This window comes from Nesoenas mayeri (genome assembly GCF_963082525.1).
Source record: "Nesoenas mayeri genome assembly, chromosome: 9".
NCBI classification, from domain to species: domain Eukaryota; kingdom Metazoa; phylum Chordata; class Aves; order Columbiformes; family Columbidae; genus Nesoenas; species Nesoenas mayeri.
Genome location: NC_137557.1, coordinates 24361961 through 24383801, shown reverse-complemented (window position 1 = coordinate 24383801; position 21841 = coordinate 24361961). Strand labels below are relative to the sequence as shown.

The 21841-nt window shown below is 42.8% G+C and overlaps 1 protein-coding gene across 1 annotated transcript in view; it reads left to right on the top strand.

The window, feature by feature from the left end:
• Positions 1 to 20102: 20102 nt before the first annotated feature.
• The window catches only part of SCG2 (secretogranin II), a gene marked incomplete at both ends in the record, with an annotated part of 2516 nt that continues 777 nt past the window's right edge, over positions 20103 to 21841 (top strand). The window contains 4 exon segments of the mRNA XM_080350151.1: positions 20103 to 20693; positions 20695 to 20880; positions 20882 to 20974; positions 20976 to 21838. Of these exon segments, the coding sequence (XP_080206277.1) occupies positions 20103 to 20693; positions 20695 to 20880; positions 20882 to 20974; positions 20976 to 21838 (1733 nt within the window).

Below are 21841 nucleotides of genomic sequence, written 5' to 3'. Positions count from 1 at the left end.
AGGACGGCTTTCTAGTGTTCAGTCTGCTGCTTAATATCAATGACAGAGCAACGTGATTTTCAGTTGCAGCTGCACAAAAAACCTCACATGGGAACAGAGGTTCGGGCATAGATAGAGGATTTTAAATTGCAATGGCCTCTCTTTGTGAAATTAGCTGGTAATAAAGGCAAGAATTCTCCTGGAGCAAGAAAAAACACTCTGGGTTTCACCTCTCCCCCTTGCACTGTTCCAGCAGCAGCAATTAGTTTCTGTAACTATTGGCCCTCAATTCTGGAAGCCTGAGAGCAGTTTGTGGCTGTTGAGCACCCAGCGCAGCTGCTGCAGACACGTGAGTCTGTGTGCAGCATCATCCCAAGCATCTTTGTGTCTCTGCTGTCATCAACAGAGGAAAATATCTGGGCTAGAAATATTTTGTATTTGGTAGGGTTGGGACTACGTTCTCCTCTCGTTTGCAGGTGGGTTAACTCTGTGACCTTAACAGAGACTTGTAAGGCATTAGAATCAATCGAGATGACAACTTGCCGTAAATACGACCTTCCGTATGACATTTCCGAATGCAGTCCCCATGCTGCTAAATCTGTCCTTATTCAGAAATATTATGTGTGCTTCTATCAGGCAAATACAGAAACTGCTGGAGATCTTGTTTCCCAGATGTCTTCTCCTGATGCATTAAGACTTCCAGCTCCAGAGAGCAGCCCGTGTGATAAACAAGCTGACTGCGGGCCACGTGGTGTTTTGCACTACTGCTTTTTGTATGAGTCTCTGTGCCACTGAAAGATCTCAAGGGAGATTAATGCTGTAACAGAGGCACAAACCATTGCAGATAGTTCTGAATTGTTGGGCAGATTATTTACTGCTGCTTTGAACACGCTTTCTTAACTCACCAGCAGTAAAAAAACTTGTGCCACCAATATCTGAGCTCTTTTCTTTTGCTGCTGTGAGGAGATGGAGCTTGCAAATTAGGGTGTTTTGGCATCTCACTAGAACCAATGGATTCAACTGAAAGATGATTTCTGTTGGTGTCTATCAGAGGAAATACCCATTTATCTTCCCTCGTGCTAGCCAGCGTGTCGCACAGTGAAGACAGCACGTGTTATTAGCCCAGCTCTGTACCAATTCTGGCAGGCGTTAACCACATGAGTCGTGGTGGTTTGGTTTCAGCAAGTAATCCCATGCTTGTGCTTCCAGTCCTGTTTCTGGGCAGAGACCATCCTGGGAAACTACAACATGCACAGAAAAGTGCAGCAGCCCACTGCATGCTCCAGAGGAGAAACAAGCAGCACAGTGCTGCTGCTGGGGCTGGGAGGGATGGGGCTGGAGCTCTTATGCCCCAAGCTCTCAGCTAAGCCACAAGGAGAAGACAACCCCTGCCTCTCCATCCTTTCCCCTGGCAGTTGGCTGATGTGGGAAATCACATCCCTGGCATCGCTCATCCTGATGGGCACACAGGAGGCAGCCAGTGCTCACCCGGTGTGCTCTGCCGTGGCTAAATTTCTGTGTTCTCTTATGTGTGTTTCCAGGGGGAGTTTTCACAGAATTGAGGCTGGAACTTAATAATATTCCTCTAAGAGAAACAAACTTAAGCCAGGATTTTTTCTGGGTAGTAGGGCCATAGCAAAGTAATATGTATGGATGAGTCTGGTTGCCATTGGGGAAATGCCTAGGACTTTTTGTACCTTTCTGATTCAGATTTTGTGTGTAGCTGAGGGCCTCATGATTTTTGAAGGGCTGTGTGGTTTTGTCTCTGTAGGAGCATCTGTGCTTTGGAAAGGTCGTAACTTTGATACTGAAACACAACAGCAAATGGTGCATCTTGGGGGTATGTGGGCTTCAGGGTGAAGGGTGGTCCAGGGGCTAAGATGCTTCCAGAGGTGCTTCAGTTACATGAATTGTGAATAAAAAATGGCACATGAAATTCTAGTCACTATAATGGGAACATAAAAAGCAACTAACCTAGATTGATTGATTGATTGATTAATTTATTACTTGGTTAATATTTAGCTACTCCTATGTATGCCTGAACACAGTTGCAAACACAAAATGTGAGACAGGCAATAAGGAGTGGCTGATCTCATTTACCATCCTTTAATTAGTACGGAAAGTAGCCCGTCGACCATATCTGAAGCGGAAGGGCTGCACACTGAAGCATTCACCGGGATGAATTAATGTGTGATTCCAGGTGAGGCTGTTTCTTTCAGTGCTGTCAACAGTGAGCCCTGGGGAGTTTGTTCTTTCCAAGCAGATGACAGCTAGTGACAGATTTCTTAATAGTCGTTACAGTGTTGATGGCTTTAATGGTATGGCACGTCAGGAGAAAAAGATTCACTGCTCTGAATAGCTGAACCTGGCCTTGTTGCTCTCACCATTTGAGTTTAATGGTATAGATTAAAATGTAAAGCCTGTGATATGAGATCATGAGAATTTCTTTGGTTGGACTGTAAACTGTCATATTTTAAATGGCTTTAAATTCACCTTGCTTCAGAACTAGAATGAACCCTAATGCCACAATGCTATAGAACACAGAAATTTTTGCCAGTAACTTCCACATAAAACCATAGAAAACTCTTTTCAGGCACAGTACGGGGGCTATTCTGTCACATTTCTATTTTTTGTAGTTTGTTTTGAGCAGTTTTTAATCATGTGAGTTGTTTTCATAGCTACCCCCGTCAAAACCTACTGAAAATCTCACGATATTATTTATACTAGAGGGCCCCCCCAAGTCTTGAATGCTTAATGCTGTCATGGGCAGGGAAACTTATCTGTTCTGCAGAGGAAGAACCCAGGAACAGAGGGGTGAAGTGAGCTGCTGAAGTCCCTGCAGGAGATCCATGGCAGACGGGGGAAGATGTGCTCCTAGGTGCCCTGCCAAGTCCTGTGCTCTCAGACTTGTGATTTGGAGTCGTGTGTTAAGCATCCCTTATGGTGAGAGCATGGCTCACTGTTGCTAGGAATAAGCCTCCTGCCCAAGCAAAATGCAACAAATTCTGGAAAGAGAAACCCTACAACTTTGAGTGGAGTTGCCTTCAGATACAGTGTGGTAGTGACAGTGCCCTCTTTTGTGAGAAGGGGCTCTGTTTGCAGATAAAATATATAATTGTTATTGAAAAAGATCAAAAGATGCCAAATAAATGTATAACTGAAAGTGTATTTGATAGTAAGCAAAGATGGTCATCGAAACCAGAAGTGTCCCAGTTACAGGCATTTAGTGCATTTCTTGTTCTCTTGATCACCTAATTTCATCTGATGAACATTACCTTTAGTTTGGGAGCGCTTTTTCCCCTCTGTGCCATGTGAACAATTTGATTTTTCCTGGCCCATTTGCAGCAGCATGAAATAGCAAAGCATGTATCTCAGGATGTCACACAAGGTTTTATGTCCTGGGATCCTGGCTATAGGTCACAGCTTGGAGCATTGACAATATCCAGTAATGAGGCAATGCCATGTCAGATACAACTGGATGAGTTATTTGTAGCAAACAACTGATTTAATTTCTTTCCCTCAGTCCCTGAATGATCTGCTGTGAGGTTTTGACTGCTGGAGAACTGCGTGTGTGAAATGACAACGACTGTTTTATGCAAATAGGTTTCATGCTCTGGATTGCCTATCAGCTACTCATAGCAATTATTTCTCATTATTTGCCATGTTGACTGAATGACAGACCTTGCAAGTCACGGGGCATTGAGTCTGATCCCTGAATGAATAGCTTCCAAACTCACATGGAGCTTTCAAGATGATCTTTCAATAGGGCTGTATGCATGCTCTGAGCATCAACCCTGATGAAAACCCATTTGCTGTGCTTCCCTCTTCCAGTCTGCGTTCTTGTCCACGTTTGCTTGTTGCCAGCAAGGAACGGGAGTGTTGCCTAGTCTGTAGAGCAGTCAACAGCTCACCTTCAGACAGAGATTTGTAAGTACTTTTTGTCAGCATTTTACTCTAAGTAGGGGACTCACTGGTGCAGGAAGGCAGGGCTGAATGCACAATCAGTGTGGCAGTGGTTCACGGATGGCCTGGTGTGGGTTTGCTGGCGCCATGGCAGATGGGTTCATCCCAGCCCATGTTGGTGGGGCTCGGGCACTGTCCCTGCTCCTGCGGGCAGCTGCCGGTGTGGTCGGGCCCCACTGCTCGTCCAGCCCCGACTTTGTCTCTGCCCAGGAACACTCAGCATTTGCTGGGTTCCTTTTGCAGTTTTGCAGCAAGAGGTTGTACATGAGAGAGCTACATTATTTGTGACAGTTGTAGCTCTAAATAGGAAATGATTAATATTTCATGATTATTTTTCTGTAAGGCATGATTCTTGGGAGAATGCATCAGTCTGGCTTGCTGGAGAGAATGAGCCTGCCTTGCTTAGCTTCGAATCAAAATGTAGTTGGGCACCGCATGCTAATATACCTATATTAGATGAAAACTCTCTGGCAGTCTGACTAATGCTCTGCTGCCAATACATCAATACAAAAGTGAACACTTAACTTTTAGAAACTTGTGTTTCATTCATCAGTCTTACAAGTTAGCTGTCTTTCTGCCTTTATCTTGTGCATCTTTAATCTGGGTTTTAAAATAGTGCATGAGGTCATGAATATCAACGGATTGCATCAATTGCAGAAACCTTTATTCCAATCTTTCCTTCTTTCTTATTTATTTTCCCCTTTCTTGAGTCATAAGTAATCTTCCTTAAAATATTTCAGGATTGCACTAGAGAGCAGCAATCAGTCAAGGAAGTGTTCTTGTATCTATGTTACGAATTTTTTGTGAAGGTAGTTATTCAAAATGCCTTGGAGTAAAATATGTCAGCAAATATCTTACAGAACTTTTGTTCTTACAATATTAATAGGATGGTCCCAGAGTTACTGTTAATCAGCAGCCAGGCTACCAAGACCTTGACTTATGCTCTGGACTGCTCACAAGAAAGTCTACAGGAAGGTCATGGAAAGGTTGGTAAGGAAAGTGCAATGGAAGCTGCTCTTCTACTCATGCTGTAGGAAGACATACCATATTGTAGTAGGATGCTATTAAGTGCTGAAAATCAGGGTGAAAGAAACAGTGGGACGGACTCCTATTTACATATGTAAGTTCTATTCTTTAATCTCAACTAAGTCAGACCAGAAGAAAATGAACCAAAAGATTATGTGTGTTCCCTCAGACTAGTATAATGGCTTAATCCTTGTGCAAACAGCAGTACTGGAATATAAATAATTCACAGCAGATTCTGCCGGTCCCAACCAGAGATGATGAAAACATGATGAAAGAGAGTTAAGATTGCAGAGAAAACATGTTAGAAAGTGTCAGTATTAAGGTGATCTGTGAAATGTTAAATTAAACCACCCTCCATGCAAGTGCTACAGTTGTTCTTAATTACAGTCATGTCTACCGCCTCTATCTGTGCAATGGAATGCATACCCTTGCTATAACCAAACAAAACAAGGACTCCTGGTTCTTTCTAGGATGCTATTTTAGAGCTGGGTTTGGTTTTGTGTCACAGCTGTTCTAGATTTTTTAGGGGCTGTTGATAGCCTCCAAATAAAGCAGAAATGAACGTGTAAGAATGGCAACTACTTTGCAAAACAGCTCTACATTCATAAGGTGCCTGAAAATAAGTTTTGGAGAGGAATGATTTACAACACTAGAAGTACTTTGAGACTTCATTGAGAGACAGGGTCATCTCAGAACTTTTGTCTGCAGTATCCAAGGATTCAGAGACTTAGAAAACTACATAGCTGAACTGCTTTGCTTTTCTGTCTAAAAAGCCTGATAAATCAACCCCTTTTGGGTGTGTATAATTTTCTGCACATGTGGGTATACACTACAATATTTGATGATCCATCTTTTTTAAGCTAATGCAGCTGGTATGTCAGGCAAGTCTTGCTCAGCATTATTAAAATACATGTTACTTTATGAATTTAGGACTTAAATCAGCACAATGCAAAGTGTTAATTCAACAGCTACTCTGTAGGTCAGAGTAGTCTTGAGGTAATAGGCAATACAGCCATGGGAAGATAGCGCATTTATCAGTGTATTGTGGACAGCTTTGTAGATGCTGCTTTTGATGATCAATGTAGCAATCAAATTTGCAGGCTTGTTTTGTGATCTGTTTGCCTGAAAATCATTGTCGGTTTGTTTCTTGGGATCTTTTCTCTTAAAGTGTCATTGTTGATAAGAGGAGTGGTTGAACTTGGTTGTCATGATTATAAAAGGGAGGTTTGGTTTTGTTCTGTCTGATGCCGCTGGCACAGAAAAGCCTCTGCAGTTCTTTTTGGTTTCCAAGTGAACACTGACTTGATAAATGGACTCTGAGCTCTGGCTGTCTAAGCAGCTGTGAGAAGTAACAACATAAATTTAGAATTAAAAATTGTCAATAGTAATTACAAATCACGGTTAAGGGCTCTCATTCAGCAAACACTGACTCTTGCTCAAAGCCCTTAGGCATGTTTTTAATGTTGTGCATATTCCAAATAATTGGTCTTATTACAACCAAAGCATATACTTTCAATCCTATTGCTTTACTGCTTTTTAAAGCAAATAAATGTCTGTAAGTCAGATATATGGTTGGTGGGTAAAAATCAGGGAATATAACTGCAGTTGTATATATGGATTTACTTTCGGGAGCAGATTCTGTATTTATGCTTCCCTGCAGGTTAATTGTGCTGGGGTTTACTCTGTTATGCTTCTCACTTCAACTTTTATTTTCCTAAGATTTCTCTTATATTATAAGCCTCATTTAATATCACCGTTCATCAGCCTAATTACCCTTTGGTCCCACCTCTTTGGCACAGACCCTGAAAGAGAGACTCAATATTCCTGCCTGGCTCCTGCACCATCTGCTCCTTCCAGCGCAGAGCCTCTGGCCGTGATCTCCAGAGGACCACATGTCTTCTCATCTGTGCTGCCTCATGTGTTGCAGCTGCACCACTGACAACTGAGCTGTTTCTTTCGCTTCCCAGTTTCTGCTGTGTCTCCTCACATCTTACAGTTCTTCCTTCCCATTTATTTCTGTTCTGTACAGAACACCTCCATTCTATAAAAAAGATAATAAGATGGGAATTGATGTTCTTTGCAATGCCTAGCAGAGAGAAAGGAAATCCTTCCACAAGAGCTCAGCAGGCACCTGTGCTTACACAGGACCAAGGCTGTACCCACCAGGCACTGCCAGGTCCTTGCACAAGAGAGAATGGGGAATGAGAATAGGACCTTTGTGCACCAGGGCGAAAAACAGCCAGTGGAGGCTTGTACAAAGGTCTGGAGAGCTGGGACAGTTTCTGAGGGAGAAACCAAGCAGCAGTATGATGCTGTGTGGCACATAATGTACGTCCACTGCAGCAGGCAACAGCACATCAGGAGAAGATGAGAAGATACCACTTCAACAAACATGTCTGGTCATCACTTCCTGATTAAAAGCAAGCAACATCAACCCAGAAGGGTTGTGTTTGGTTTTGCTTGTTTGTTTCTCGTATAATAATATCATGAAACAGTTATGTAAAATTGAGAACCTCATCAATATTACATCTGCAACAGATGGTGAAAACCTCACTGCATGGACGAGTAATCCAGTTACCTCTTCAGATGATATCTCCAGTGCCAGATGTAGTATCTGCCCATTTGATTCAGCTTTGAGATACGCTTGTGGAAAACCACAGCCAGCCCAACAACTCCCTGTTGACCCCACGTCTACACAGGAGTACAGCAAGCCAGGCTCTAGGTAAGGCTGACGGTAATTCATTGCAGTTCTTAGTGACCTCATTTTAAACAGCTGCAATGGATTGCTTTTGCCTTGAATTTCAAACGATATATTTTGGGTGTTCCAGGGCACTTCCGTGGGATCCAGCACCACGCTGAATGCAGTAGATACAGATGACAGCACCTGTCATTTTTTGGAAGATGACTACTGAGTCCCTGGGGGACACAGCTTGTGTTTGTGAGCAGCTCCTGGGCTGTGCTGTCCCTGTGTGTGGACCTGCGGGTGCTGGGACAGACCCAAGGTGAGGGTTTACAGCACAGTGGCAGTGCAGCAGCAGGACTGTTTCAAAGTAAAGTTAAGCACTACAAGTCCGGTGGAAAATAGATTGTGCTGGTCCAGACCTTTCCCCATTGCATTGCCTTGTACAGGTGAGATCATCACTGAAATTTGGGCTGGTTTTAGGAGGAGGTGGACTAGTCAGTTTCCAAAGGTGGTGAAACAGAAGAGGTATAAAAATAAGTGTTAATAATAAAAACGGACAGACTCAAGTTTCACAAGCAGCCCTGACTCTGGCTGTACTTGTGTCCTTGCACCTGAGAAGTCTGCTCAGTCTTGGAGCTAGGAGATGTGGAATGAGGAGAGTACTGCGGAAGCCACTGCCAACATCGCATAAATCCATGTTACTACCCATCAGGCGAAGACAAAACAAGATCATCTCCGTTGTCACAATGCTCACATGCAGCAAAACTCAGTTTTCCCCACTCAGTTGAAAAGCCCTGTGTGAAAGTAAGAGGGTGTTTTCAATGTGAGCACTTGCAGATAGAAGCCAATAACTCAGTCCCATCCTGCTGGAAAAGTGTGTTTCCTGCAGCCCAGCCCTGCCCGCAGCTTCTGGCTGACAAGTCAGGAGTAAACAGTGCCTATAGGGTTCATGTTTGGTTTTTAAACGCATCCAGGAGAAAATTTCCGGATACTGCAGATTTGGGGTGAGATGCAATAATGTGTCTGTTTACTTTCAGATTCGAATCTTATTGAATGAGAATTATGAGCCCAGCACTCAAGCAGCTATTTTCCTGACAAGCCTTCTGTCGCCTGCAGGGATCCCTGGATACAAATGGTCTGTTGTGAGTACATTTCATTCAATTGGAAAAATAGCTTGTGTTTAATATTTTATAAAAGAGGCTGTGTATTTTATCTTTGCTGGTACAGAATCTATGCTCTCCATCTTCTCTTCAACTTGTGTCCAATTTTTTGCTCAATTCTTTCATTATGAGGCAGAAAAAACGATCTTATATCACACAGTCCTATCTTGTGCTTAAGCTCGGAGTGCTCAGCAAGATGCCTGAAGCCATAAGATGTTTGGACTAATATTCAGACAAGACAGTGGATGGGCTACTTTCTCATTAGGTGTTCGTCCTTTCCCAAACTTACTTGCCATGGTCCCATTTTCCAACTTGAAAGAAAAAAAGCAGGTCAGTGGGTTGGCACACATCTGCCTTTACCCAGTGGTGGTATCTCAGCCTGGAGGGGTCTTCCCTACCGCCCGGCTGGTGGGTCGCTGTGTGGATTGGCCTAGGGTTTGGAAGAAGGGCAAAATGGGACTCTCAGGGCTGGGCTTCTCCAGCACTTACCAGCAAGGTGTATCAGGCAGAAAGTATTTGCCTTAGGGGAAAATCGCAGCATTTTCTCCCGATTATATGGATTTTACTTGCCAATCAAGGCTCTGATAGCTGAGAGAAATGCAAGACTGCTATCTAAAACAGTTTGAAGGTCCAAGCAAATGTTCTTCCCAGCTTGCAGAGGTGTTACTAGTTGTCATGTAGATTGCAGCCTGTTCGGGGAAACAGTGTCACCTCTTACATTTTTACTTTCGCTAGAGAAGGGAACAGCCTGCCTAGAATGTTTCCCTAGCCCAATAAAGCTTTTCAGTGTTGAGTGATAAGAAAAAGCAAATTATAGATGTTAACAGAGCTCTTAACCTTTTCAGTGGATGGATGCTCTGTGCCATGTCCCCAGCTGTACCCACCCTCTGGCTCCCACTCCATCCCGTGCTGGGTGAAGTGCGGTGGCTTGTCCTTATACACCTATGCAGGACGACAGCTCGCTGCTCCCAGACCACATTGCTTGACTTCTCTGTCTTTTGCTGTTCAGAATATGCCTCCTGCACATCTGGGTGATGACATTAAATCCTCCCTGTCTGGGCAGCGTCTCTGCCAGTTGATAGTGGAGTTCTGCTTGGCTGCACGAGCTGCAGGGCACTCCTGACCACAGGCTGGCTGCGTGAAGCAGCGAGACTGGCCAGGCAGGAGGCTGGTGTGAGGCTGGAGGGTAAATGATTAACCCTGTGTCTCTTCTGCCTTTTGCGCTGAGGTTCTGGACTTGCCTTCATCCTACAATCACAAACTTCCATTGAAATGAGCCAACTCTCCCTGGCTGTATATCCTGAATTCCAAAGTCAGTATGGTTCAAACCCAAAAATATAAGCTCTCTGTTTTAATGCTGATGTAGTGAAAGTTAACAGCTATAAGCACACGGGACAACATGAATTTGTGCTCGTTTTGATGCAATCACTCATGTTTACGTTGAATTAACTTGTAGTTTAGTATACATTTTAAAAAAAGGACATGACATAAAGTGGTTATGCCTCATCCATGTGAACTACCAAATCAAACTGTTTGCCCTCTTCTTGGCAGAAGCTATCTCCAGGAAGAAATTCTGTAACATTGGCTCTGTGCTCTGCATTGCACTGAGTCTTTTTTTTTTCTATTGTTGTCACATTCATGACCAAATGCTAAATTTGATCTCAGCCCAGGCCTATATGAATTACTGTAGCATTAGGGTTGGAATATATGTAGGCATATACTAAGCAAAGAAGGAGAAATCTATGACCACAAAAAAAAAATGCTGTAATGGCACCAGGGAAACTAATGACATTAGGAAAGACAATGCAAGAGAAAATTGTGATAATGCTTTATGGCAAGGAAACAGAGCATGATAGATTCTCTCACGCTGCATTGCTAAAGCACCTGTTGCTCCAATGGGTTGGAGATGGGAGAACATTTGGCCGCATGAAGTAACGCAAGCATGCTAGTTCATGCTTTGAGAATGATTCGATTGTCAAAACAAAAAAAACCCTCTGAGTCCTATCCTCTGTTGTCAGACAAGGCAGCAGGTAACAAAGCAGAGGTTTTCTGCCAGAGGCAGATCCAAAAATCACTGAGCTTTTTCATGTTTATGAGTGATTAATGTGAAAATGAATGAGGCTTTAATGTAAGTAAGGGATAGAAATGGCTTAGCCCCTAGATCATGAAGTTTCTGCGGAGCAGAATTGCTGAAATGATTTAGGAGAGGACTAAATAATGTAAATAACCTATGCACAGTTGTGAAATCACTCCTATCCATTTATTTCAAATGAAAAATCATGTAAATACGTGTACTGTTGTGACAACATTTTTCACTCCCCTGTGAAACCTTTGTGTTCTTTCACAAAAAAACATCTCTGAAGGTCAATCTTGGCTGACCCCAAGGTGGCCCATGCCCCAGGTTGGACGCTCACATGAGCCAAGGAACAGGTGGCACTCATCCTGGAAAACAGAGGCAAACTGGTTTTGTTGTCTGCTGTTCCTAGTTGTTGCCACAGCTGCTCTGAAGGGCTCAGAGATTTTGGTTGAGTAATCTCCAATGATTTTGGGTGAACCTGTGCAGTTTCTCTAACTGCCAAGCCATGGTTGCTTTGTCTCCTTCTCCTGTGAGCCAGCAGTGGGGAGCAGTGCAGCTCCTCAAAAAGTTACTACCTGGTTATCAGCAATCATCATTTTTGTTTTGACTCAGCTTTAGCAAAAGAAAGTTGCCTGGGGCTGGAGCATAGGCTGCGTCTTCTGTAACTGAATGATGCTCAAAGTTGCTGGGTCATGCAAAGTCTGGTGGGTGATGCATTGTTAGAGCAGCTTGTGAGCGGCAAATCTTCCCTGAGCACAGCAAGCCCCATGCTGAGCTCCTCTGGGTGTCAAGGAAAGGGGAGACTGCCCCACGCTAATTAAAACTCTTTTCTCAACTTCTCCTTGGCAAGGTGCAAAGAAACCCTCTTTTCATGCTCAATGACTAAAAATAAATCCTATTTTGGGTTTCAGAAGCAGCCGCATGACTAAAATGAGCTGTTCAGTTTCATTCATGTTTGCTGTCTATTAATCTGTTCTCTTCACCCTCAGCAGGGTATGACTCAGGGCTCTGCATTGTCTTCCTCCTAAACTATCTGTGTTTTGACTTTAAATTCTGTTGTCTGACGCAAAGCGGTGCTGAAATCATGACAGTTTGATCCAGCCAGCTCCCAGGAGGCACTTGATCTTTACTGGCTGGTAAATGTAGCACTCAGAACAGCTATGCAGAGCAGATATTGATATTTTTACACCAAATGTTGGTAAGCAGATGTCATAGGCTTGTGAAGAGCCTTGAAACTCCACGGAAGAAAATATATGAGTAGGTATGTGGGGGAGGTCTGGAGATAAAAATAATCTGGTGGCTATATGCGAAAACATACATTCCTTAATGTGTTGGTGTTTTGCTATTCCTGTTCATGGTACTCAAACTGGAGGCAGCACTGGAACGAGTATGACAGTAAACTCTGTCCCTGTTGATGCATCTGCTGCTTTTACAGGCTCCTTCCAGCAGAGGCTTCTCTTGTCCCCTGGCCCAGCTGAGCCTGCCTTGAGCAGAGGTGCTTTGTGGGGGACCCCAAATATTCCAAGCACCCTATAATGAATGTGGGTCATTGGGCAGGGCAGGAGGAACAGTGAGGCAGCAGGTCTGGCTCCTCCAGCAGTCGCTGGAGATAATAAGAGGCACTTCCAGGAGTCACAGAGCTCTAGGGGGGACTCATGGGCAGGCACAGCACAGCTGAGCCTTGTCTGACCCCAACAAGGCACCCCCCCCGGTGGACCAAGAGGTTTGTGCTGAAATAGTGATACCCACAAGGTTGTGGGTAGGTCCACATTACGAAGGTGACATCCAGGCATGTGTCAGAGGTGGTGGTCAAGTCTTGCCCTGAGGCTCCTCTTTCTATTTAATTTTTTTAAAATGCAGGCAGCATGAAATCCTGAACATAGAAATGTTGGGTGAAAGTCAAGATTTGTATTTTTCCATTGTTCTTAGCAAAATCTGTTCTTGAAATGTTGCTATGGACCTTCAGGCCCATGTATCAGTGAGGCTGACATTGAAACTACTTAATCTTGTTGCAGTGCGGAATAAAGCCCAATGACCTACAGCCACCAGACACTTGCCTTGATGTCCATGCTTTTAAAGGACTGTGGTTACAAACTACAAAGCACTTACTTTTCCTTACAATGTTATATTTTCCCCTTCCCTTACATCCTTGGTAATGAAATTTGAGCCATTTATTATGTACTAAATTTAGGGAGGCCAAAAATATTTGCATACAAATATGTTTGGTCTCCCAAGCACGCAAAATGAACACAAAATAACAAGTCTAATGTTGGACCCAGGCAGAGTTCAAGTATTTTAAAATTAAAATAATTTAAAAGAATCTATATCTGTGATGGCAGATGAACTTTTTCTGAGGAAAGAGAACCCTCCCCCTTCTCATTACATACAGAATAAATGCAGATGTTCAAGTCAGATATGGATTGAATTTTAAATGTGACAATGGCTCTTATTCTGCAAGAACTGCCATGTCTGTAATGAATTGTAAATTATTTTTAGTTGCCACTGGAAATAGAGAAGGGGGAATAATCAATATTGACACAACCCTGCTTTATTTTTAAGCAGCACTGATCTTTGGTGACACCAATTAGAGGAGGAGAGAGCTAGAGCTGAAGGGAACTGCATGAACTACAAACTATTTTGGTGTTTAGAAAGGGCCAGAACGGCCAGACAAATGTGCTGCTTGCTGCTTGCTGCTCCGCATTGTTGCTGGGATGGCCGTACCACCAAGAGCACTGCTTCAGCCTCTCGCCCAAGCTGGACACATGCGGTGGGAGGCAGGTCTCACCAGGAGACCATGGTCCATGAGTGGTGGTGATTCTTTCCAGTGCTGGTGCTGTCCTAGGGATCGGGCACAAGGGCAACAACACCAAGCCCCGTGTCAGACCTTGCTAACTTCTGAAGTCAAGTTGTTTGACTTCTTTCTCCATTAACTTTAGGGATGCTCTTCTAGCTGGGTATGACACAACACAGTGGGTGGGAGTCCTCTTTCCTCTGTTTGCTGCAGTGAAGTCCCCTCACCCACCCCATACCCTCTTTCTTATATGAAATGAAATTAAAATATCTTTGAAGCTTTACTTACTCTTAAGTTAGCATACAAGATGCAGGGTTGGTTAATTAACTCTTAGCTTCTCATGAGGCATAACTATGTGAGGCAGAGCATGCAACAGGGCAAGCCATTCAGAGAAACTATTGTGTTTATTGCTATTCTATTTCCAGGATCCACAAAAGGATGTGATGTGGTCAAAGATATGCTCAGAAAAAAACAAGATTACCAAGCTACTCTGATTGGACAGTTGATATTGAGCTAGTTCTAATGCAATTTCCTAAAATTCAGAGATGCCGTGATGTGATCTTACTCTTGTACAAAATGCCATGGAACTTCTAATGACGGAACAGATCAAATTTTCTCTTGCATGACTCATTCTGAGGAAAAGAATGTCATATGCTCAATAGGGAAAAAAAGAAGTATGTTCATTAAGGCCCTCCTTATAGGACTGCGTGGACGCAATCAATCATAAGCACAAAGTCCGTGCAACGCTTTTTGATGTGGAGTAAAATTGACAGCTGAATTGTGGATACCCTTTGGTAAATTTTATCCACTGAACTCAAAATAGCCATGGCAGAGACCTAAGCCAAGTGTCTGCCTGACTTCACACACTGTAAAATCTCAAGTGAGCAGTTCAGGACCAGAGGAAGGAATTGTGCTGATGTGCCAATTAATCTGGTCTGGCTGAAATATGCACTGATGCTGAAGATCCAGGATAGATGGATGGAGGGGCAGTAGGATGATTTCATGGGAAAGAAATGGCTAGCTAAATGTTAGACATTTGGTAGCAGAATGCACAACATAAGAGTCTGTTGGAAATACCTGCAGAAAATTCTTGAAAATCTGAATTAAGCATTCTTTGTTTCTTTGTTGTTGTTGTTTTAGTTTTGGTTTAGTTTAGGTTTTGTGGGGGTTTTTGTGGTTTGTTTGTTTGTTTTTGTTTGTTTTCCTCACAATGGCTATTTTCTCCATGGACTAAGGTGTAATAGCGCTAACAATGTCTGCAACTATATGTTTGTGGGCATTCAGAGCGTTGCTGAAGGGGGCTGTGGTGATCAGTAATAGGATTCCCAGCTGCTCAGGGGGAACCTGGACCTCGCTTTCTGCAGCAGATGCTGTTTCCTATCTTCAGGTTTGCTGTCATGGGTCCTAATGTAACTTCACTTTTGGCTCTTTTCTTCCTGGGCCCAGTGATGAAAGTGAGCATTTTGGGTTGTATCTGGGGCCTAAATCAAGCTGCTGATGAAGTGTTTCAGCACAAAAACTGGTCCTATATATTACACATAACTGAGTGTGTAGTGAAATGAGAGCCTTCCAAATCTCCATTTCAGCTACAACAAATACAGCAAAGATAGTCCTTTTGTTCATGGCTGCAAATAACATCTACCTTGCTGTTCTTATGACAAAGTAATTTTGTAACATTTATTGATTTGGAAGGCATATTCATCCTGGGTTTCTTTTTACATTTTTTGCTGTAAAAGGTCAAAATTGTCAGGAAAGATTTATTTTTTGAGAAAAGGAGCCCTTATTTAAAAGCCAAAGTACAACAACCTTTCCAGAATAGAAAGGAAGCAGAAGGAACAAGCTGAAACCCAGAGCAGCAGCTGAAGGAACGTGTTACATTTCATGCTTTCTGATTTATGGCACAGTGGTATTTACTCACCCTAGTGAGCAACGTGTGGAAGTGCTGGATGTCTTGCACATGGAATGCTGAGAATGGAGTTAAAACTGCAAGGGCATGGCTAGCAGTGGAGTTAACGTGGGGTGATCCTTCTGCCTTTTCCAATGTGCTTCAGGTTTTCTATCTGTGTCAGGCAAACAATGGAAACGTGTAATTTCCCCCCTTCATTCTCCTGAGAGCACCCAGCTCTCAGCAGGATGCTTTAGTTGGCCAGAGCTCCCAGGCCTCCTGTGCCTGATGCTGTTAACCAGCATCATGGATGCTGTGAACTGTGTCCCTACCCTGTCATGAACCCAGAACTGTGCTACAATGGCTCATTCAAAGATTTTTTAAAAAAAACAAACTCCGTGTAGACTGTAGCTGTTAAAAGGGCAGCTCCTGCAAAAGGGAAGAGCACAGCTAGGTGCACACACTGACCTTTGCACTGGCACATGCTCTTCCTCGAGGTTTGTCTCTCACTCCCCTCCAGTGCCCTACACATACGGGTGTGCCCCCCACTGGGCTCCTGTTCTGGAGCCCCGGGCGTCTGCTCCTGCTGCTGCCTCGGCATCACCTCCAAACCCCAAGTGTTGGTCAGCTTAACAGAGTTCCCCTCTCCCAGCCACTCACTGCTGTGGGCTGTGGGAGCAGAGAAGCAGAAGGCACTGACTATACCCTGTTTACCTGCTTTATTTTAATTTCACCTTTTTTTTTTTTTTTATTCCCTCTTTCTTCTCTACCCCCTCTTTATTTTTTTCTTTTAATTTTTAAAAATATTTTATTTTCTTTTTGTCTTTCTTCCATTTCCCCGTCTTTGTTCCCCTCTTTTCATCTTTTTCTTTTTTTCCCTCTTTTTTTTAACCTTTATTTTTCTTCCCCACCCCCCCTTTCTTTTTTCTTTCTCCCTTTTCCTTGTGTCCCCTCCGTTTTTCTTTTCCCTTTTGAACATTCGCCCCGCAAGGGCGGCTGCTCCTCCGCCTGCCCTCGGGGAGGGTCCCGCTGGTCGCCCCCACTCTCCGCGGGCGCGGCGCAGGCTCCGCCCGGGGCGCGGGAGTGCGGCTGACGTCAGGCGCGGCCGGGCCGCTATAAGCGGGCGCTGTCCGGTGCTGACGGCGGCGGCGGCGGCGGGAGCGGCGCTGGCAGGTAGGGCCGAGGGGCGGCCGGGGCGAGGGGACCGGGGGGCCCTTGTGTCGGCTGCCACCGGGCTGGGGAGCAACCACAGAACAGGGAGGTTGAGTGAAACAGCGGTTTAAGGCAGAAAGTTGATGGGGTTGTAGTGATTTTTGTAATTATATATATATATATAAAAATATATAAATATAAACTCAGACCTACAATTACCTATATATTACATATATAGGTATTACCACTTTTGTTTGTGGCTGAAGCTGGGAGGTACGGCGTTTGTATTTGCAATTGTGTTCAGTCGTGCTAGCTCGCCGACATGGCACTTCAAAATATGGGATGAGAGGTTACCTTGGATGCAAAAATAATCCGGCTAACATTCCAGATGTATATGTGTACAAACAGTTATTATATTCATTCAGAAATACTTAGGGGTCAAAACTGTTTTCTTCTCACCTTGTTGTTATTTAGTTTGTGTTTTGGGTCCCTTGTACAGGATAAAGAATTAGATACACTTTTTGAAAAAAAAAAAAAAAGGGCAAATTTACTGCAGTTGTATTATTTATTGTAAAAGTCAGTGGAAGAGGTATGGTCTATTTCCTTATTTTCCTTATGGAAAAACTGCTGTTGGGTTTTCCCCTTAGACTCTCAGGGCAGCTTATGAGTTTTCATCACAGATTTTCACTGGAAGCATTACCTTCTCATCAGAGATGACTGCTGAGAGAGACTGAGAGAGAAAATTACTGCTACCATGGAAACATCCCAGAAAGGAGATTTCTTGTTTTGCCTGTTTTCTGGGGAACTACTCTCAGTTTGCATTGCTTTTGTACATGTTAGGTTGTGAAGTCGATTGTCTTGTTTTGTAAATAGGAACTTCTACATTTCTTGGTCAAAAGACAGTTTTCTTGTTTGGTAGGTGCTAATAGAGGAGAAAATATGCTCCCCATCAAGGCTAGCTTCACAATTACCCATCTGTAGACAAAACAGCCATTTTAGCACGTTGTCCCTTGAGAGGCATAGAAGAGAATGTTTTACTGTAGATCCTAAAGATAGTCTAAAATGTCCCTATTTTCCAAAAACTATGGAATTAAAGGCTGAAAGACTGGTGAGGATTCTTCTTACCCTAGATAATGCAGTACATTTAATGACAAGATTTTATTACTTGAAAATAAATTACTTTAAAATAAATCATTCCCAAATCCATTTGACAAGGCTTTTTAAAAGTGCCATCTACCAATAAATTAGAAGTGAAAACTGATCTAGGTCTAGAGACAAATGCTCCAAAACTATGTAGAAAGGAGCTAATGACCTGTAAAAAGAAATATCCAGTTGAACAACATCCTTGTGGAACACTAAACTTTTATTTTACTGGGATGGTGACAAACCTCACAAAGGCTGTAACGCTACCTAATTGTGTGTCACGAAGGAGGTTGAGTTGCTGGTGTCTGTGAGTGGGAGGTGCCCAAGAGATAATTGTGGAACAACTCTCCCTTCCCCCATGCCATGGAAACGATGGAGGTTCTCATGCACTAATCAAACTAACTCTGTTAATAACCAGTCTCTCTGCTGGAAAAGAAAGTCTTAATCTCATTTGTTTGCTGCAATAAGTGTTTGTGGTTCGTGGGTTTTTTTTGTTGTCTTTGTTTGTTTTTGTTTTTTTATTATGGAGACTTATGTATAAGACTAGTGCCTTTTCTGCGACAGAAAATGATGTGTTGGCTTTTTTTCAGGGCAAACTCCAATCTGGAGGGTGGGATCTTCTAATCAGCTGTTCTGAATGAATCCTTTGTGAAATCGATGCTCAAATGTATCCAGGCTTGAGTAGTCAGAAATGTTTGGGGAAATTGTTTGCTGTTACAGCTCTTAGCTTGCCTGAGCATGCTGAGGGGAAAAAGCAGCTCTCTGAATGGATATTGCTTTAACTATTTAGTTAAGTCATATTATGTTAGGAACCAAAACTGAGTGGCAAAATCCACAAGTGAACTGAAATGAGCATATTCATGCTCAGTTTCTACTGCTGGCAGTGGGTGAATAGTGGCATACGTAGCTCTTTCAGGCTGTCACAAATCACCAACCTCTGGACAGGATGCTTTTACCAAGCCAAAGACCAAAGGAACAAAAATAGGTTAATTAATCAAAGTGGTTTCTATCTTTATCATTTCTTTCTCATTATTGTACTCTATTTTTTAATGTAACTGGATCAGAAAAGGCTCTAATCTGTTTCCCCACCCCATCATATCAGTGCCTGAGCAATTTTGCCTCTCACTGGGTGGAGGGTGCTCAGGTCCCTGCAAAACTGGGCTTGTGCGGCTGCACCTCATGCTGTCATCTCCTTAGTCCAGAGGCATGTTTTTCCCTTTTCAGTTCCACAGTTTATTGTTGGCTGGTGTAAGCTGGGCAGACTGACTAGATATGGGCTCCTGCTGATCTATTCTAACTGAATTTAGCTCAATTTTGCCAATGGCCACATTTCTGCCTGCCCTGGGACATGATTCAATTTCTGCTGAAGTGAATGAATGAATGAAATCATCACTCAGAACCTGGCTACTCCAGCTCATTTCTGAGATGGGTTTTAAAGGATTTAGTAAAACTGTATTGCACCTGTGGGATAATTTATACCTTGTCCTTCATTTAGGGGATCATTGCCCATAGGAAAATGGTTCCCTCATACAGCCTCTTAACTAAAATTCACCTGTAATACAAAGATTTTTTTTTTTTAATGAAATAGTAAAAAAAGGAAACTAATAACACTAGCAGTAATGACAGAAATAAACTTGCCAGTCATGTTATATGCCATGTTTTCCACTTCATTACATTAATTTTATTGCAGTCTAACATAATTCAGTGTTATTACCCTGGCATGAAATTAGATGCCCTGTGGAACAATCTAACAAAATAATTCTGTATGCAGTTTTAATATTAATATTTTTAGTGGTATTTAAATATATGGGTATACTGATTTTACCATTTGAAGCCTTCATTTTCATAATCAAAATGTCATTTAGCTCCCTCTGTGGCTATTTCATGAGCTATATAGGATTTGTATTTTATGCTTTTGGTGCTGCCATTGGAAAATGAATGTTCATAAAGTAGTATACTGAGCATAAGAAATTTCTAGCATAGGAAACCAATAGTTTCCAGTAAACTGAGGAATCATATGAAAGATTCAGAAAATCACAGATGTCCACCAAAATATATAGCTTTCATATATGTGTTTTATTAGGTTTCCATAATTATTAAAAACGTGTAGTACTGGTGGTATTCTTCATGGTGAGTCCCAGTTTAACTATGCCTATTTTGCTTCTCAGTTTTTTAAGTCTGTCTCCATGTGTTAACTGCTTATTTTTTCTTCTTATTATTTATTTTAAGGAAATATTTTAGACATGGCAGAAACTAAAGCCTTCCAACTTGGAGCAGCCTGCGCTCTCACCTTTTTCTTTGTGCTAATCTGCTGGGTTGATGCAGCCTCCTTCCAGCAGCGTCAGCTGCTTCAGAAAGATCCAGACTATGTAATGAAAAACTTACAAAGGTTCCCAAATCCAGATATGATCAAAGCTTTGGAATACATAGAAGATCTTCGCAAGCAAACTAACCAGGGAGAAAGCAGCCCTGATTACAACTCTTATCAAAGTGTCCCGTATCTCCTGCAACAGAAAGCAAGCAAAGATCAGGTTCACCTACCAGATAATGCAAGGGATTCTTTGACAGAAGATGAGTCCCAATGGGTTAAGGTAATGTTGGAAGCCTTGCGGCAAGCTGAGAAAGACTCAAAAGTTGGCCAAAAGGAGACTAAACCTTATGGTCTGAGTTCAGATAACTTTCCAGCCGGAGTAACTGATGATTATGAGGCTTACAAGTGGCCTGAGAGGTGGCAAAAATATCTCAAAATGCCACTTGTGCACTATGAAGACAGTTCAAGAGACAGTCCTTTCAAGCGTACTAATGAGATTGTGGAAGAGCAATACACACCCCAAAAGCCTTGCTACCTTGGAGTCTGTGTTTCAGGAGCTGGGGAAGATGGCGGGACCTAGTAACCACAAGAAAGAAAGGCTGGATGAGGACCAGAAATTGTATACAGATGATGAAGATGATGTATACAAAGTGAATAACATTGCCTATGAAGATGTGGTTGGAGGAGAAGATTGGAATCCCATAGAGGAAAAAAGTGGAAAGTCAAACACAGGAAGAGATAAAAGACAGCAAAGAGGAAATAGATAAACATGAAGAAGAGATCGATGATGAAATGAAAAGATCAGGGAAAACTCAGCTTCCTTGAGGATGAAATAAGAAGAGACAATAAAGATCAAATGTCAGAGAATGTTTCAAAGCTAATGAATTATTACTTGAAGAGGCTGATGGGCGGTGCTGGGAATAGGAAATTAAGGACTGGAGGAGAACTTGAGGAAAAAAGAGCACCCATGTTTTTGGACAAGCAACTCGAACCTCAGTCTATAGCTCAGCTGATAGAAATCTCAAGGAATTTACAAATTCCTCCTGAGGATTTAATAGACATGTTGAAAGCTGGAGAAAAAAAGCAGCTTCAGAGTGAAAGGTTGGAAGCGGAGCAGGAAGCAGAGTTCCCAGAAGACCTCGATGAGATTGCTGAAACCAATCTAGGACAGAGCGATATTTTTAAAAATAATGTAAACTCTAAAAATGGATACCTGAAGCAGCCTCTTAATGTTATTCCAGAAAATCTACCTGAAGACCTCAATATTGAAGATATTGTCAGTCTTCTGGGAACTGACAATTTAGCTAATCAGAATCCCTCCTACTTACTAAATCGTCTTAATCAAGAAAATGATTTGCCAAGACTGTCTTACATTCCCAGAAGGTTGAAGGGACACCTATTTCCTAAATCTGCCTGGATGAATGACTTGGAAAGGCGACAAATGGAGTATGAGAAACCGAATGAGAAGGATGAAGAGCTGGCCGATTACTTGGCAAAGGTGTTGGCAAAATACCCGGACGTCATCAACCCAAGCCAGATGAAACGCGTCCCAGTTGCAGCTCCTGAAGGTGACCTGCAGGAAGAGGACCATCTGGAGCAGGCCATCAGGGAGCACCTAAGCCAGCTGGGACCACAGGAGGCCACCAAGTTGGCTTCGCTCAGCAAAAGGCT